At 40.5% G+C, this 18,592-nt stretch overlaps 2 protein-coding genes across 5 annotated transcripts in view; one reads left to right on the forward strand and one right to left on the reverse strand.

The window, feature by feature from the left end:
* The first annotated feature begins 279 nt into the window (after positions 1-279).
* hspa13 (heat shock protein family A (Hsp70) member 13) lies at positions 280-7,212 on the forward strand. 2 transcript variants are annotated; one of them, XR_015711873.1, is made up of 6 exons: positions 280-415; positions 485-825; positions 2,597-2,810; positions 4,979-5,146; positions 6,001-6,690; positions 6,724-7,212. XR_015711873.1 is itself a non-coding variant. In XM_087796152.1 (5 exons), exons 1-5 carry the CDS (start codon positions 391-393, stop codon positions 6,543-6,545), a joined length of 1,293 nt encoding a protein of 430 aa, XP_087652278.1. In that variant the 5' UTR covers positions 280-390; the 3' UTR covers positions 6,546-7,212. The 2 variants fall into 2 exon arrangements, 1 of the variants encoding a protein (XP_087652278.1); XM_087796152.1 differs by having other exon boundaries at positions 6,001-7,212.
* Positions 7,213-8,298: 1,086 nt separating this feature from the next.
* The window catches only part of gdpd5b (glycerophosphodiester phosphodiesterase domain containing 5b), a 65,914-nt gene continuing 55,620 nt past the window's right edge, over positions 8,299-18,592 (reverse strand). The window contains exons 11-16 of one of the 3 annotated variants that reach the window (XM_087795905.1): positions 17,303-17,524; positions 15,982-16,139; positions 15,776-15,923; positions 13,171-13,253; positions 11,111-11,223; positions 8,299-8,889 (exon numbers count right to left, since the gene is read on the reverse strand). In XM_087795905.1, coding sequence (XP_087652031.1) covers positions 8,807-8,889; positions 11,111-11,223; positions 13,171-13,253; positions 15,776-15,923; positions 15,982-16,139; positions 17,303-17,524 — 807 coding nt within the window. In that variant the 3' untranslated portion in view covers positions 8,299-8,806. Of the gene's footprint in view, positions 8,890-10,892; positions 11,041-11,110; positions 11,224-12,895; positions 12,930-13,170; positions 13,254-15,775; positions 15,924-15,981; positions 16,140-17,302; positions 17,525-18,592 lie in introns of those variants that run through there. The other 2 variants (XM_087795906.1, XM_087795907.1) reach the window with 2 other exon arrangements.

Consider the following 18,592-nt stretch of genomic DNA (forward strand, 5'->3'; position numbering starts at 1 on the left):
CGTTTGGTCAAGTTTAATATTTGTAAGCCCAAGTCATACATTTAAAAATAATTATAATTAAATAAATGATTAATAATAACTTAAATAATAAGTAGTAACGAGTGCTGACGCGCTGTTATTGTTCCGGTCTCGTCTGTGGGCTGGAGTCTGACGCTACATTACAAGCACTCATGGGAAATGTAGTCATTTAAAGGTCGCTGTGAGAAGAGAGTTGTCAGTATAAGACTACATTACCCAGAAGCGCCCAGAGAGCACATTACCATGACGTGTGTTATTAAGAGTCGGCACACTGTCACTCGCGTCAGCAGACGTGGGATCAGTTCACGCGCTTTTTATACATTTTTATAGAAATATAATTATTTTTGTAACAACTCTGGACGTGGAGTCGTGATGGCGGGAGAAGTGACGATGATAGGTTTGTTTTTAAGACATGTTCCACTGCTGATGCTAACATGCTAACATGCTAACATGTTCCTCTCGCCAGGTTCCGTGATCCTGGCTCTGTTCCTGGCGGGTTACCTGGGCCAGCAGTACCTGCCGCCGCCCAAGCCCCGGGTCCTGGGCCTGGACCTGGGCACCACCTTCTGCTCGGTGGGCGTGTTCCAGCCCGGCAGCGGGCAGGTGGAGGTGATCGCCGACGAGCGCGGCAGGAAGAGCATCCCCAGCACCGTGTCCTTCACGGACGCCGCGGTGCATGCCGGGCACGAGGCTCTGGACCGGGCGGACTCGAACCCTCGCAACACCGTCTATGACGCCAAGAGGTTCATCGGTAAAATATTCCAGCCTCAGGTCCTCGAGCAGGAGAGAAGTCGGTATCCATTCAAGGTGCGTCTGTGATGAAGATGAATATGATGATGATGATGATGGTGAAGATGATGATGATGAAGATGAAGATGATGGTGAAGATGATGATGAAAATAGTGATGGAGACGATGATGAATATGATGAAGATGATGAAGATTGGGATGGAGCTGATGATGGTGATGATGATGAAGATGATGATGATGGTGAAGATGATGACGATGACGATGATGATGATAATGGAGACGATGATGAAGATTGGGATGGAGCTGATGATGGTGATGATGATGACAAGGATGGAGATGAATATGATGATGAAGATGGTGATGATGATGATGGTGAAGATGGAGATGATGGTGATGATGATGATGGTGAAGATGATGATGAAGATGAAGATGATGATGAAAATAGTGATGAGACGATGATGAATATGATGAAGATGATGAAGATTGGGATGGAGCTGATGATGGTGATGATGATGAAGATGATGATGATGGTGAAGATGATGAAGATGATGATGATGAAGATGATGATGATGGTGAAGATGATGATGGTGAAGATGATGAAGATGATGATGATGATAATGGAGACGATGATGAAGATGATGAAGATTGGGATGGAGCTGATGATGGTGATGGTGATGACAAGGATGGAGATGCTTATGATGATGATGAAGATGAATATGATGATGAAGATGGTGATGATGATGATGGTGAAGATGGAGATGATGGTGATGATGATGAAGATGGTGATAAAGATGATGGTGAAGATGAAGATGATGGTGATGATGGAGATGATGATGATGGAGGTGATGATGAAGATGGTGATGAAGATGATGATGATGAAGATGGTGATTAAGATGATGATGGTGAAGATTGAGATGGTGATGGAGATGATGAAGATGGTGATGAAGATGAAGATGATTATGATGAAGGTGATGATGGAGATGATGATGAAGATAGTGATGATGATAATGGAGACGATGATGAAGATTGGGATGGAGCTGATGATGGTGATGTGATGACAAGGATGAAGATGATGATGAAGATGGTGATGATGGAGATGATGGTGATGATGATGGTGATGGAGATGATGAAGATGATGATGGTGAAGATGGAGATGATGAAGATGGTGATGAAGATGATGATGGAGATGATGATGAAGATGGTGATGAAGATGAAGATAATGATGATTGAGATGATGATGGAGATGATGGTGATGGAGATGAAGGTGAAGATGATGATGGAGATGAAGGTGAAGCTGGAGATGATGATGAAGATGGTGATGATGGAGACGATGATGATGGTGATGATGATGGTGAAGATGATGGAGACGACGATGATGATGGTGAAGATGATGATAAAGATGATGATAAAGATGATGATAAAGATGATGATAAAGATGATGGTGAAGATGATGGTGAAGATGATGATGAAGATGATGATGATAAAGATGATGGTGAAGATGATGGTGAAGATGATGATGAAGATGATGATGATAAAGATGATGGTGAAGATGATGATGAAGATGATGATGAAGATGATGATGAAGATGATGATGAAGATGGGCTTGATAATTGTCTATAGTTGTTATAATAAAGTAAAATAAAAAACTAAGACCTGAGGCTAAAGATATTTAAAGTTCATGAAGTGGAAACAAAAAGTGTTTGTTGAAAAATATTCATTCTAAAACTGAAAGTGTACTTTCATGACCTCAGTTGTGTAACTAGAGGAAGTTAATGTTTGACTAGTAATAGTTGAATGATGATCCAGAACCAACAGTTCTCGTCCTGCAGGTGATCGAGGTCAACGGAAGCGTCTTGTTCCAGATCCAAACCAACCACACCTTCACCGTGAGCCCGGAGTTCATCGGGTCCAGGCTGCTGCTGCAGCTGAAGAAGATGGCGGAGCGACACCTCGGAACCAGCGTCAGCAGCGCCGTCATCTCGGTGCCGGCCGAGTTCGACCAGCGCCAGAGGAACTACACCGAGAGAGCAGCCAACATGGCCGGTCAGTTCACTTCCTGTTTGGTTCACTTCCTGTTTAGTTCACTTCCTGTTTGGTTCACTTCCTGTTTAGTTCACTTCCTGTTTGGTTCTTCAGTTAGTTCAGCAGAACTTTATTGAAGAAACTTTATTGAATTCAAATCATGAAACTTTATTAAATTCAAATAATGAAACTTTATTGATTTCAAATCATGAAACTTTATTAAATTCAAATAATGAAACTTTATTGATTTCAAATTATGAAACTTTATTAAATTCAAATCATGAAACTTTATTAAATTCAAATCATGAAACTTTATTAAATTCAAATCATGAAACTTTATTAAATTTAAATCATGAAACTTTATTGAATTCAAATCATGAAACTTTATTGAATTCAAATCATGAAACTTTATTAAATTCAAATCATGAAACTTTATTAAATTTAAATCATGAAACTTTATTGAATTCAAATCATGAAACTTTATTGAATTCAAATCATGAAACTTTATTAAATTCAAATCATGAAACTTTATTGAATTCAAATCATGAAACTGTATTAAATTCAAATCATGAAACTTTATTACATTTCAATCATGAAACTTTATTGAATTCAAATCATGAAACTTTATTACATTTCAATCATGAAACTTTATTAAATTCAAATCATGAAACTTTATTAAATTCAAATCATGAAACTTTATTACATTTCAATCATGAAACTTTATTAAATTCAAATCATGAAACTTTATTAAATTCAAATCATGAAACTTTATTACATTTCAATCATGAAACTTTATTAAATTGAAATCATGAAACTGTATTAAATTCAAATCATGAAACTTTATTACATTTCAATCATGAAACTTTATTAAATTCAAATCATGAAACTTTATTAAATTCAAATCATGAAACTGTATTAAATTCAAATCATGAAACTTTATTAAATTCAAATCATCAAACTTTATTAAATTCAAATCATGAAACTTTATTACATTTCAATCATGAAACTTTATTAAATTGAAATCATGAAACTGTATTAAATTCAAATCATGGCACTTTATTACATTTCAATCATGAAACTTTATTAAATTCAAATCATGAAACTTTATTAAATTCAAATCATGAAACTGTATTAAATTAAAATCATGAAACTTTATTACATTTAAATCATGAAACTTTATTGAATTCAAAACATGAAACTTTATTAAATTCAAATCATGAAACTTTATTAAATTCAAATCATGAAACTTTATTGAATTCAAATCATGAAACTTTATTAAATTCAAATAATGAAACTTTATTGAATTCAAATCTTGAAACTTTATTGACACATTGTTAAACATCCTAAGCATTTTATTTAATATTAAACATTTTTACACAGAGTTTAATGTAATTAATGACTCAAAGCTACAATTTATAAATCGAATATTTTTAAACGTGTAGTCTTTATATGATATATCGTAACATTTGTATATTGAATTGAGAAAAACTGTTCTTTAATATTTGAATTAGTTTATTAACCTTTATGTGTAAAAATTAAAACATACATTTGAAAAACATTCGAATTTACAATTAAATTATTAAAGAAAAACACAACTTTTGACTACATTATTGAATTCAAATAACTAAACCTTGTTATCTTTTAATTTCTGAAACATTCATCTGTTATAGAGATAGACTTAGATTTTTTCAGGGCTGATACCAATTCTAATTATTAGTCGTCAAGGAGGCCGAGAACCAATATTAATTTGCAGTACAAGTTAATATATTCATTTTTTGAGTAATACAAACACTTAACTTTGTTTCAATGACTTTAAGTATATTTTTATTAAACATCATAAAACATAAACATCATTTGTTTTATGTTTGTTACATTTTTGTTTCTATATTGAAGATTTGTTTTCTTTTAATGATTCAATTTAAATATTTGTAATTAACTCATAGCGATGAATATATTATTGGTTATTATTCATTAATGGAATTATAATATATTTTAACAATATTAATAATTTGTATCATCTTAAGTTCCATATAAACATGTTTGTATAACAATTATTCTTAAATTTAATTTATTGAATTTATTGAATGAAATGATGGTAAAAAATCATTAAAGGTTTAAAAAGAGGAAACACTTCAATAAAACTGTGTAAAATCTTCCACAAAAGTCCTGAAGCTTCTCTTGGTTCTCAGGCCTGAACGTCCTGCGCGTCATCAACGAGCCGACGGCGGCCGCGATGGCGTACGGTCTCCACCAGGTGGACGTGCTGAACGTGCTGGTGGTGGATCTGGGAGGAGGAACTCTGGACGTGTCGCTGCTCAACAAGCGAGGAGGGATGTTCTTCACCAGAGCCATGGCCGGTGAGATGACCTTGAAGCCTTCGGTCGAGGGACTCGGACGTCAACGAGACGTTCCTCAGTCAGAGTCCATTCAAAAGTAAATGTCTATTTTCAAAGTGAACAAGACGAACAAACGAAGTCACACAAGGAGCCAAAAAACACCTCAAAACATTCATCAGTTTTATTGTTATTCTGTATAAATGTTAAATTATCTCTGTTTCTTATCTTATCTTAAACTCTGACATCTTGATCTGTCAACAACATCTACTTCTACGTCTGATTCTTCAGATAAATATCTGGAGGGAACACATAAAGTAACTGTATATGTCCAAACACCAGCTTAGAAGCTGCTGGACTCACTGTATCCTCTCGTCCTCAGTCATCATTCTACCTTTTAGCTGTGGAGGACATAACGACTGCTGCCATCTAGAGGCCGGAAGGTTTAATTGCAACACATAAATGAACAAACGCTGTGAATATTTACATAGAAATAATAAATTAAATAAATGATCTTATTTGAAACACACTTCATTGAAATATATACCATAAAATAACTAAGATAAAAGTATATTATAAATATATAATTAAGCATAAAGTGTATCGACACAGTAACAGAAAAATAATATCGCGATATGTCGTTGTATCGATATTTTCTGACGACTTTTAACTTTGTTCATTTGTTGGATTTAAAATTTTTTTTTTATCTTGGCTCGATACATGATGTCTGTGACCCTTGAATGACCCTTGCATGACCCCGTGACCTTGTTTTCAAATCATTCTCATAAAGAACAAATCAAACAAAAATCCAAAAGTGGTGGAACTAGAACCGAACAAACATCAAATGTCAATCAAACTGTTGGTCTCCGTCTGCTCAGGCAACAACAAGTTGGGGGGTCAGGACTTCAGCCTGAGGTTACTTGAGTTCATCATGAAGCGGGTCCAGCAGGAGCACGGCGCCCCCCCCACCCTCAAAGAAGACGTCCACCGCCTGCGCCAGAGTGTGGAGGCCGCCAAGCTCAACCTCACGCTCCACCACAGCGCCACCATCAGGCTGCCGCTGCACCTGGACACGCGCCGCGTCCTCCTCCAGGAGGTGGTGACCCGGCAGCTCTTCGAGGAGCTCAACGAGGACCTGTTCCAGAAGATCCTGGTCCCCGTCACCACGGTGCTGGAGGAGGGGGGTCTGCGGCCGGAGCAGGTGGAGGAGGTGGTGCTGGTGGGGGGGTCCACCAGGATCCCCAGGATCAGACGCCTCATCGCGGACTTCTTCGGGAAGGAGCCCAACACGTCGGTGGACCCGGACCTGGCCGTGGTGACGGGCGTGGCCATCCAGGCGGGGATCCTGGGCGGAGCCTGGCCGCTGCAGGTCAGCGCCCTGGAGATCCCCAACAGACATCTGAGGAAGACCAACTTCAACTGATCCTCAACGAGGGTTCTGGTGTTTGAGGAACTTCCTGTTTGTCTCGGTGCCTTCAAAACCAAAGGATCCTGGAGATGCTGCTCGAGTTGAAGGTCAAACTGCACTTTGAACATCAGAGACGGAGACGGAGCTCCAGGAGACCTGAGTTCAGCTGATGATGAGGAAGAGGATGAGGAAGAGGATCATAAAGATGAGGACGAGGATGAAGATGATGATAAAGAGGATGAAGATGAAGATGATGCTAAAGAGGACGATGATGAAGATGATTATGATTTATTTAAGCAGGTTTATATTTGTTCTCATCATGACTTGACTTATTTATTCTCCAGAGACTCTTCGTTACTGTAAAACAAAACATTCCAGTGCCTGTGAAACTACTTTGTTGTTGTTCCAATAATTCTTGAATTCAAACAGAAGTTTAACAGTTTATTTACATTTTTAATTTAACTTAATAAGTTGAAACTATTTATTTTTGTTTGTGGCGCTTCTGTCATTCTGTGCCCAGTAGGGGGCGCTGTTGAGTTTGTTGTTTATTGGAAAAAGTGTCTTAAAGCCAAAAACGATACAGCAAAGAGTGCCATCTAGTGGTCAGTAAAATAAACTGTTTTTGACTTTATTTTCAATGTTTTTTCTTGAATTTCTGAATTAAAAACTAGTTTAAAAATAAGTTTGTCTTGAGAAGAAGTTTTGCTTCTTCACGAGGATTTACTTTAAAAGTCTATGAACCAGAAAACATTTTTAGTCAATGTTACCAAAATTATTATTTTTATTCAAGAAAATGTTTAATGCATTAAAAGTTCAAACTTTATATTAATTTTTTAATTTACAAACGGGTCAAGTAATGGCTGTTAATATTTAAAATGAATAGATATTTTAAATAGTAAATAGTAAATAATTAAAATGTCATCTGATGATTGTAAACTTATTTAAAAAATTAAAAATAATTTAAATATATTATATCAATATATTTTATATAATTTTATTTATAATTGTATATTAATTAATTTATATAATAATTATTTTTCAATCATTGATGTGATCACAGTTTTAGAAACGGAGTTTCGCGGAGTAATACTGCAGTACCTTGTGGAGTAATCCTACATTGCTTCGCGGAGTTTCAAAGAGAAATACTGCAGTGGCTCGTGGAGTAATACTGCAATACTTCGGAGTACTGTAGTATTTTGCACACGGACAGTGCTTTGCAGAGTAATACTAGTGAGCCTCGCCGAGTAATATAACACAGTTTTGCGGAGTAATACTATAGTACTTCACGGAATAATACTAGAGTTTCAAGGAGTAATACTGCAGAGCATCGTAGAGTAATACTACAGTACTTAGTGGAGTTATACTAGCGAGCATCGTCTAGTAATAGTTATGCAGAGTAATACTACAGTGATTCACTGAATAATACTGAGTTTCAAGTAGTAATACTACAAACAACTAAAAAATAGCAGTTTTGAATCAACCAAAACCTAAAATACTTGATAAGAAAAAACATATAAATCAATAGTGAACATGTGAAGAAAAAAAGATCAACTTTGGTTGTTTTTCTGAATCTATGACTCGTTACAAGGAAGAGCTGCGTGACTTATGGAGCTCTGCCGCCCCCTGCTGGCCACTTCAGCTCATTGAAACTCAAACTAAATGTCTTCGGTTTAGGTCAAGACATGGTTGGAAATCAGCTGCTTGTCCGAGGTCTGCGCTCTTTTCTGGACCTGGGTTCATTCAAATGTCAGGAGGAAGAAAGAAGGTCTTGAGCTAGAAGATGTTTTATTGAGGCACAGTAATAATACACAGTTATAGACCCTGTAGTTACACTTGATTCTCAGGTACAGTGTTCAAGAAACAACCACCAGTGCAATTCTTCTGCTTCACTTGCTTTGATTTCCTCCGAGGCGTGAAGTTCAGACTCAAAACAACCGTTCTTTAAAAAAAAAAAGTCATTCACATAAAAGCAGTAGTTTTGTCCAATCACAGCTCACGTCTGCTCCACGTGCAATGAGAAGGCGGGGCTTCTGTAAACAGTTGTTGGTGTATTTTTGACATAAATAAACACAGTCATGACAACATCTCAGCAGGGGGCGCCGACACGAGGCGGGAGGAAGTCGTGCTTAAAAAATGTTTAAAAACAACAAAGATCGGCTCGAGCGGGTGAGTCGATAAAAGAGCCGCTCGACGTGACATGCAGTTTGTCGGGCAGGCAGGCAGGGGGCGCTATTTACACTGGTTCGTGTCCACCGGCGGGGTCAGAGGTCACGTGATCACTGGTTGACCCCCCGATTGCTGTAGTAGTCGTAGTCGTCCGCGTACAGATCGTCCGAACCGCCGACTCCGTTCCCGACTTCTGCAAGTGAAACAAACGTTTGATTTGTCGACACCTGAGCAGGTGAGAAACTGATCATGTGACCTCGTTTGTTATTACTTTCATTTTGGACGATGACTTGTTTTTTCTTTTTCTTGCCTTTTTTGCACACGGACAGTGCTTTGCCGAGTAATACTAGTGAGCCTCGCCGAATAATATTACAGAGTTTTGCAGAGTAATACTACAGTGCTTCACTGAATAATACTACTGAGTTTCAAGGAGTAATTCTACAGTGCTTTGCGGAGTAACACTAGTGACCCCTGCCAAGTAATATTGCTGAGTTATGCGGAGTAATACTACAGTGCTTCGCAGAGTAAAACTAGTGAGCCTCACAGAGTAACATTGCTGAGTTTTGCGGAGTAATACTACAGGGCTTCACTGAATAATACTGAGTTACAAGGAGTAATACTACAGTGCTTTGCGGAGTAATACTACATTGCTTCGCGGAGTAACACTAGTGAGCCTTGCCAATAATATTACTGAGTTTTGCGGCGTAATACTAGTGAGCCTCGCCGAGTAATATTACCTAGTTTTGCGGAGTAATACTACAGTGCTTTGCGGAGTAATACTACATTGCTTCGCGGAGTAACACTAGTGAGCCTTGCCGATAATATTACTGAGTTTTGCGGAGTAATACTACAGTGCTACGCGGAGTAATACAAATGAGCCTCTCCGAGTATTATTACCTAGTTTTGCAGAGTAATACTACAGTGCTTCCCTGAATAATACTACTGAGTTTCAAGGAGTAATACTGCAGTGCCTCGTGGAGTAATACTACGGTACTTCGTGGAGTAATATTAGTGAGCCTCGCTGAGTAATACTACAGTGTCTCACAGAGTAATACTGCAGTGCCTCACAGAGTAACACTACAGTGCTTCGCGGAGTCATACTACAGTACTTCATGGAGTAATACTAGTGAGCCTTGCCGAGTAATACTAGTGAGCCTCGCGGAGTAATATTACCTAGTTTTGCAGAGTAATACTACAGTGCTTCACTGAATAATACTACTGAGTTAAAAGGAGTAATACTACAGTGCTTTGCGGAGTAACACTGGTGACCCCTGCCGAGTAATATTGCTGAGTTATGCGGAGTAATACTGCAGTGCTTCGCAGAGCAATACTACATTGCTTCGCAGAGTAACACTAGTGAGCCTCAACGAGTAATATTGCTAAGTTTTGCGGAGTAATACTACAGGGCTTCACTCAATAATACTACTGAGTTTCAAGGATTAATTCTACAGTGCTTCACTGAATAATACTACTGAGTTACAAGGAGTAATACTACAGTGCTTTGCGGAGTAATACTACATTGCTTCGCGGAGTAACACTAGTGAGCCTTGCCGATAATATTACTGAGTTTTGCGGAGTAATACTACAGTGCTACGCGGAGTAATACAAATGAGCCTCTCCGAGTATTATTACCTAGTTTTGCAGAGTAATACTACAGTGCTTCCCTGAAAAATACTACTGAGTTTCAAGGAGTAATACTGCAGTGCCTTGTGGAGTAATACTACGGTACTTCGTGGAGTAATATTAGTGAGCCTCGCTGAGTAATACTACAGTGCCTCACAGAGTAATACTGCAGTGCCTCACAGAGTAACACTACAGTACTTCGTGGAGTAATACTAGTGAGCCTCGCCGAGTAATACTACAGTGCCTCGCAGAGTAACACTACAGTGCTTCACAGAGTAATACTGCAGTGCCTCACAGAGTAATACTACAGTGCCTCGCCGAGTAATAGTACAGTGCCTCACAGAGTAATACTGCAGTGCCTCACAGAGTAACACTACAGTGCTTCACGGTGTAATACTATTTATTAATTTTTTAACTTTCGTCCTCTCACAAAAGTATTTGTCACATCCTTCACAACAGTCACAACAGAAGTTCACGACGGTCAACGATCCATGGATGACGTTCATAAAACAGAATCAGGCGAAAAGAGGTCGTGATGAGGATGGAAAAAGTCACATGAGAGACTGACCTTTGACCCCCAGTACAAGAGTCTGGAGACAAGCTGGCTGGTGAGGAAGGAGTGAAGTGCAGGAAGGATGGAGGAGGGATAGAGGGATGCGTGGAGGAGAGGGAGGAGTCATGGATGGATGCATCACACAGTCAGGAAGCTACTGGGGTTGACCTTCAGGAGAGAGGGTGAGGAGGAGGGAGAACACTCGTGCCGGGACGGAGGGATGACGGAGGACGAGTACCTGAGAAGATCAGCTTCTCCTTCATGACGTTCAGGTCTCGGCTGGACCTTCGGACGGCGGCGCTGAGCATGATCTGCTCCGGGTTGTAGCTGTGCATCCCACTGCTGCGGTACCTGCAGGTCAAAGGTCATCAGAGCTCTTCAACGGTTTGTTTTTCAAAAAATAAACCTGTATATAATTGAATATTTAACTCCATTAACATGCAAATATTCATGTGGATTTTTGTGTTGCAACTAAATGTATGGACTCTAGATGGCAGCAGCCGTTCGACCTCCGCAGCTAAAGGAAGAATGACGACTGAGGACGAGAGGATACAGTGACAATCATTTAAAAACACATCAATTAATTGCGATTAGTAATTAATCGATTTTTAATCTCATCCAAGTAAAAAATCATGAGAGAATCCACAGTTTAAAACTTAATAAACAAACTGATTGAACATACTGAAAAGAAGTATTTTTCTTGCAGCGTTTAATTAATTAATCGTTAATGAATCATTTCATCGATTTGGTTTAAACTTCCTGCTCAGACTTCATCACTCGATGCTTGAAAATCAGAGTCAGCGTCAATAAAGATCCACTTCCTGTGATGAACGCGCGTCCATCCATCACGCCAGTGCTTTGCCGAGTAATACTAGTGAGTTTTGCCGAATAATACTGCAGTGCTTCGTGGAGTAATACTTGTGAGCCTCGCCAAGTAATATTACAGAGTTTTGCAGAGTAATACTACAGTGATTCGCAGAGTAATACTAAGGAGCCTCGCCAAGTAATATTACTGAGTTTTTCAGAGTCATACTACAGTGATTCGCAGAGTAATACTAGGGAGCCTCGCCCAGTATTATTACCAAGTTTTGCAGAGTAATACAAGTGAGTCTCGCCCAGTATTATTACCGAGTTTTGCAGAGTAATACTACATTACTTTGCAGAGTAATATTAGTGAGCCTCACCAAGTAACATTACTGAGTTTTGCGGAGTCATACTGGTGAGCCTTGCAGAATAATATTACTGAGTTTTTCAGAGTAATACTACAGTGCTTCACAGAGCAACACTAGGGAGCCTCACCAAGTATTATTACTGAGTTTTGCAGAGTAATACTACATAACTTTGCAGAGTAATATTAGTGAGCCTCACCAAGTAACATTACTGAGTTTTGCGGAGTCATACTGGTGAGCCTTGCAGAGTAATATTACTGAGTTTTGCGGAGTCATACTAATGAGCCTTGCAGAGTAATATAACTGAGTTTTGCAGAGTAATACTAAAGTGCTTCGCAGAGTAATACTAGGGAGCCTCACCAAGTATTATTAATGAGTTTTGCAGAGTAATACTAGTGAGCCTCGCCGAGTATTATACTGAGTTTTGCAGAGTAATACTACAGTGCTTCGCGGAATAATACTAGGGAGCCTCACCAAGTATTATTACTGAGATTGCGGAGTAATACTAGTGAACCTCGCCAAGTATTATACTGAGTTTTGCAGAGTAATACAAGATTGCTTCGCGGAGTAATACTAGGGAGCCTTGCTGAGTAATATTACAGAGTTTTGCGGATTAATACTACAATGTTTCACGGACTAATACTAGTGAGCCTTGCCGAGTAATATTACCGAGTTTTGCGAAGTAATACTACAGTACTTCACTGAATAATACTACTGAGTTTCAAAGGAGTAATACTAGTTATCTCCATCGTCTCAATTCACTACAGTCCGTCTCAGACGAAACGTTCGACACATGGATACGAAAAGTACTGATGGACACGAGCGAGGGATGACGAGGAAGAAAAGAGCGGTCAGAGGAAGTGACCCAGTTACCTGATCATGTGATAGCTGAGAGAAGAGGCCAGAATGCAGCAGAAGAAGAGGAGGAGGACATGCAGACGGGGGAGGAAGAGGAGGAAGAGGAGGAAGAGGGAGGAAGAAAGGTGGAAAAAGGTGGAAAACAAGGAGAAAAGAAGGCAAGAGAGGTTCATTTAGAGAAGAAAGAAGAAGAAATAAAGTCTCAACATCAGTGCACGAGTTAGTGATAGTGACACAAAACGACAAGAATTAAATTTAAACCATCACTTACTTCTGGAAAATAAATATTGCGATGACGACGGCGAAGGAGACGACGTCTGCAGACGCCCACATCAGACAGTATTGATCCGGCGTCTGTCAGACAAGAGACAAGATGTTACACAAACAAAAGTACTAACAGATGAACTTTTATTTTGTTAACTGGTCTAAACCTGCAGGCTAGCGACAACTAGCGACAATTAGGGACAACTAGCGACAACTAGCGACAACTAGCGACCACTAGCGACCACTAGCGGCAACTTTCGGCAGTTAGCGTCAACCAGCGGCAACTTTCGTCAACTATCGCAACTAGCGTCAACTAGGGACAACTAGCGTCAACTAGCGACAACTAGCGACAACTAGCGACCACTAGCGGCAACTTTCGTCAACTAGCGTCAACTAGCAACAACTTTCGGCAACTAGCGACAACTAGCGTCAACTAGCAACAACTAGCGGCAACTTTCGTCAACTAGCGTCAACTAGCAACAACTTTCGGCAACTAGCGACAACTAGCGACTACTAGAGACTACTAGTGACAACTAGCGACAACAAGCGACAACTAGTGAAGACTAGCGTCATCTAGCGACAACTAGCGACAACTAGCGACAATTAGGGACAACTAGCGATAACTAGCGACAACTAGCGACCACTAGCGGCAACTTTCGTCAACCAGCGGCAACTTTCGTCAACCAGCGGCAACTAGCGCCAACTAGCGTCAACTTTCGGCAACTAGGGACAACTAGCGCCAACTAGCGTCAACTAGCGACCACTAGCATCAACTAGCAACAACTTTCGGCAACTAGCGACAGCTAGCGTCAACTAGCGACAACTAGCGACCACTAGCGGCAACTTTCGTCAACTAGCGTCAACTAGCGTCAACTAGCAACAACTTTCGGCAACTAGCGACAACTAGCGTCAACTAGCGACAACAACCGACAACAAGCGACAACTAGCATCAACGGTGCAAACACAGAAATCTTCTTTTAAATCTGTTCACGTCACAATATTGTTTCCTTGTTGTGTTCAAGGTCCACTTCCTCTACAAAAAGAGTAATAAACGTGTAAAACGGCATCAACACCGTAAAAGTATGATGCTAAAGGTTAGCATGTTAGCAGTTGAATTAGCAGGTGAAGCTAGCTCGCTGAATGTGTCTAACTTGATTATTTTATGAAGCTTAAGATCGATTTCTGACGTGTATTCATCAATAATTTAGCTCCTATTTTTTTTTAATCTGGTTATTCATCGTTTAAAATGATAATTTTCTGCCAATTTTAGCGTCTATGATCCATTCAGCCATCAGGTGGCGCTGTAAGTCCACAATATAATCCATCACAGTCCGTTCAGACTCATTTTATTGTTAAATAAATCACGTCTACAGAGACGATGATGCGTCAACATTAATAAAGGAACTTATTGAAGAGTCGAGTTTATATCGAGTCGAACAGATGCTTCGACTTCACTGAAGACACAACAGGAGTGTTGACCTGCTGAGGTGCAATAATAGAACACACACACACACGCACACACACACAGACACACACACACACACACACGGGAGTGTCGCTCATGTTGACCTGCTGAGATGCAATATGGCAACACACACACGCACACACACACACAGGCATGAACACACACACAAACAAAGACACACAAAGGGGTGAACACACACACAAAGAGACGGAGACACACACACACACACACACACAGGTCTACACACACACAGGTCTTCACACACACACACACACACACACACACACACACACACACACACACACACACACACACACACACACACACACACACACACACACACACACACACACACACACACACACACACACACACACACACACACACACACACACACACACACACACACGTCGCTCATGTTGACCTGCTGAGATGCAATATGGCAACACACACACGCACACACACACACACAGGCATGAACACACACACAAACAAAGACACACAAAGGGGTGAACACACACACAAAGAGACGGAGACACACACACACACACACACAGGTGCACATACACACACAGGTGCACATACACACACAGGTGCACACACAGACACACAGGTCTTCACACACACACACACACACACACACACACACACACACACACACACACACACACACACACACACACACACACACACACACACACACACACACACACACACACACACACACACACACACACACACACACACACACACACACACACACACACACACAGTAATGAGTCTGGTTTTATTAGTTTGGGACTCAGGGATGACGAGTCGAGACTCAAGATCAACAAGGATCTCAAGTGCAGAAAGTAGAAAATATTAAATACACCTGTCAATCATTTATGGATTAATATCATCTTCTCCCATCAGGATAAGATAATAATACATTCAAAAATATTATATATATATATACATATATAAAAAGGCAAAGAAAAGGAAAAAGAGATGAACAAATAATAACATAAATAAAGCGCCATCTAGTGGTCTTAAGACGACACTTCATGAAGCTTCAACAGTCAACAGTGTTTAAAAGCATTAATGGTGTGAACATCAGGTAAACATCTGCTCCAGGTGTGGAGGTGAAGACACTGGAGGTTCTTACCAGGAGCCAGACGGGGTAAGGCACCTTCTGGAGGACCTGAGGCGCCTCGGAGGACACGGACGAGACTCCGCTGCACCACAACACCGAGAACAACCAGGGCTTGTTGACGGGGCCGAGGGTGAGGCTGAGGTTCCTCCGGGAGAACTCCCTGAAAGACTCCAGGTCTCAGTCTCGGGGTCTTCACGGGGACGTCGCCCTCTTCTCACCTGATCTCCTGGAGGTCCACCTGGTTGTACCTCAGCAGCAGACCACTGATGTTCTCCTCCTGGAGCGTCTGAGGAGCTCGTTTCTGCAGAGACGTCTGCACCAGACCTGGAGCCTCCAGTCGCACCTGAGCCCGGTCCTCGTCGGGGGTCCACATCACCTGCAGCACAACCAGATGTTCACGATACACAGAAAGAGTGAAGAAACCATTGAAGAACTTTAGCAAAATCTATGTAGAATCAGAAACTGAACCTTTTTTTTAATGAAACTCATGAAAAATATGCAATTATAAGTATTTTCAGCATTAATTTAGTAGATATTTTTGTTTATTTGACAATTAATGCAAATATTAGCAGAAAAAAAACACACAAATGTAACGACTCAAACCTCGTTATTACACAACAACAACAACAACGATCAATAAAACTGAATAAAAGCTCAAAAAGTTGGATATAATGTGGTTAATATATACTTATACTAATACCAAAACTATACTCTAAATCAAAAATCCAGGTGGTGTTTATCACCTATTATAGTTTTTAAAACTATAATATTTCAAGAATATCTAAACTAATTAAATTTAATAAATGTTTTTTTTTTTTTTTTTCCTGTGTGTGTGTGTGTGTCTGTGTGTGTGTGTGTTTGTCTCTGTGTGTGTATCTATGTGTCTCTGTGTGTGTGTTTGTCTTTGTGTGCGTCTCTATTTGTGTCTCTATGTGTGTCTGTGTTTGTGTTTGTCTATATGTGTGTCTGTGTTTGTGTTTGTCTATATGTGTGTCTGTGTGTGTGTTTGTCTCTGTGTGTGTATCTATGTGTCTCTGTGTGTGTGTTTGTCTTTGTGTGCGTCTCTATTTGTGTCTCTATGTGTGTCTGTGTTTGTATTTGTCTATATGTGTGTCTGTGTTTGTCTATATGTGAGACTGTGTGTGTGTTTGTCTCTGAGTGTGTCTCTATGTGTGTTTGTCTATATGTGTGTGTGTGTGTGTGTGTGTGTGTGTGTGTCTCTGTGTTTGTGTCTCTGTTTGTGTGTCTCTGTGTGCTTGTCTCTGTGTGCGTGTGTGTTTTTGTCTCTATGTGTGTCTCTGTGTGTGTGTGTGTGTCTCTCTGTGTGTGTCTTTCTGTGTGTGTCTCTCTGTGTGTGTCTCTCTTTGTGTGTCTCTCTGTGTGCGTCTCTCTCTGTGTGTGTGTGCGTGCATGTGTGCATGTGTGCATGTGTGTGTGTCTCTCTGTGTGTGTGTGTCTCTCTGTGTGCGCGTGCGTGTGTGTGTGCATGTGTGTGTGTGTGTGTGTGTGTGTGTGTGTGTGTGTGGTCCATGAACGCACCAGGCCCTGAGGGACTCCAGACTTGATGACGGTCTGCAGCGTGTCGTTGATCCAGCTGTAGTAGCAGGGATGCGCCACAGGGGGCCTCCTGAGCCGGAAGAGCAGCGAGCTGTTGTGGAAGAAGCTCAGCCTCAGCAGCTGCTCCAGGCTGCACACGCTCTGATTGGCCACCAGGGTGCGCTCGTGCGGGGTCAAGGCGTTCGCCGTCCAGTAAGGGTCAGTCTGTAGAGGTCAAGTTCATTTAAAAAAAAGAAAAAGAAAAGTTCTTAATGGACGTTTATTAGAAAATGTAATGAATTGAACTTTTTTTTAAATGTTTTTTATTGAAATGTTTGTGTGTGTGTGTGTGTGTGTATGTGATTGTGTGTGTGTCAATGTATGTGTGTCTCTGTGTGTGCGTGTGTCTGTGTGTGTGTCTATGTGTGTGTGTGTCTCTGTGTTTGTCTCCATGTGTCTGTGTGATTGTGTGTGTGTCTCTGTGTTTGTCTCCATGTGTCTGTGTGATTGTGTGTGTGTCTCTGTTTGTGCGTGTGTCTGTGTGTGTGTGTCTCTGTGTGCGTGTGTGTGTGTGTATACGTGTCTCTGTGTGTATTTCTCTATGTGTCTGTGTGATTGTGTGTGTGTCTCTATGTGTGTGTCTATGTGTCTGTGTGTGTGTCTCTGTGTTTGTCTCCATGTGTCTGTGTGATTGTGTGTGTGTCTCTGTTTGTGCGTGTGTCTGTGTGTGTGTGTCTCTGTGTGCGTGTATACGTGTCTCTGTGTGTATTTCTCTATGTGTCTGTGTGATTGTGTGTGTGTCTCTATGTGTGTGTGTGTGTGTCTGTGTGTGTGTGTCTCTGTGTGTATTTCTCTATGTGTCTGTGTGATTGTGTGTGTGTCTCTATGTGTGTGTCTATGTGTCTGTGTGTGTGTGTCTATGTGTGTGTGTCTCTGTGTGTATTTCTCTATGTGCCTGTGTGATTGTGTGTGTGTCTCTATGTGTGTGTCTATGTGTCTGTGTGTGTGTGTCTATGTGTGTGTGTCTATGTGTGTGTCTGTGTGTATTTCTCTATGTGTCTGTGTGATTGTGTGTGTGTCTCTGTGTGTGTGTCTCTCTGTATGTGTGTGTCTGTGTGTGTGTTTGTCTTTTTGTGTGTCCGTTTGTGTGTGCGTCTGTGTCTTTCTGCGTGCGTTTGTCTCTGTGTGTGTCTACATACACAATGGTTACACAAAAGTTTTCAACAGTCTTCACTGTTGACAGAAAAACAAAACATTAACCTAAAAATCTATAAAATAAAACTAATTCAATTC

The sequence above is a fragment of the Callionymus lyra genome, chromosome 7, assembly GCF_982586985.1.
Source record: "Callionymus lyra chromosome 7, fCalLyr1.hap1.1, whole genome shotgun sequence".
NCBI classification, from domain to species: Eukaryota; Metazoa; Chordata; class Actinopteri; order Syngnathiformes; family Callionymidae; genus Callionymus; species Callionymus lyra.

Bases quoted from the DNA above. Each gene is read 5' to 3' on its own strand.
- hspa13 (XM_087796152.1), top strand. From the start codon at position 391: ATGGCGGGAGAAGTGACGATGATAG. The intron at 826-2,596 runs GTGCGTCTGTGA...CTCGTCCTGCAG, and splicing joins GAAGTCGGTATCCATTCAAG to GTGATCGAGGTCAACGGAAG. The intron at 5,147-6,000 runs GTGAGATGACCT...CCGTCTGCTCAG, and splicing joins CTTCACCAGAGCCATGGCCG to GCAACAACAAGTTGGGGGGT.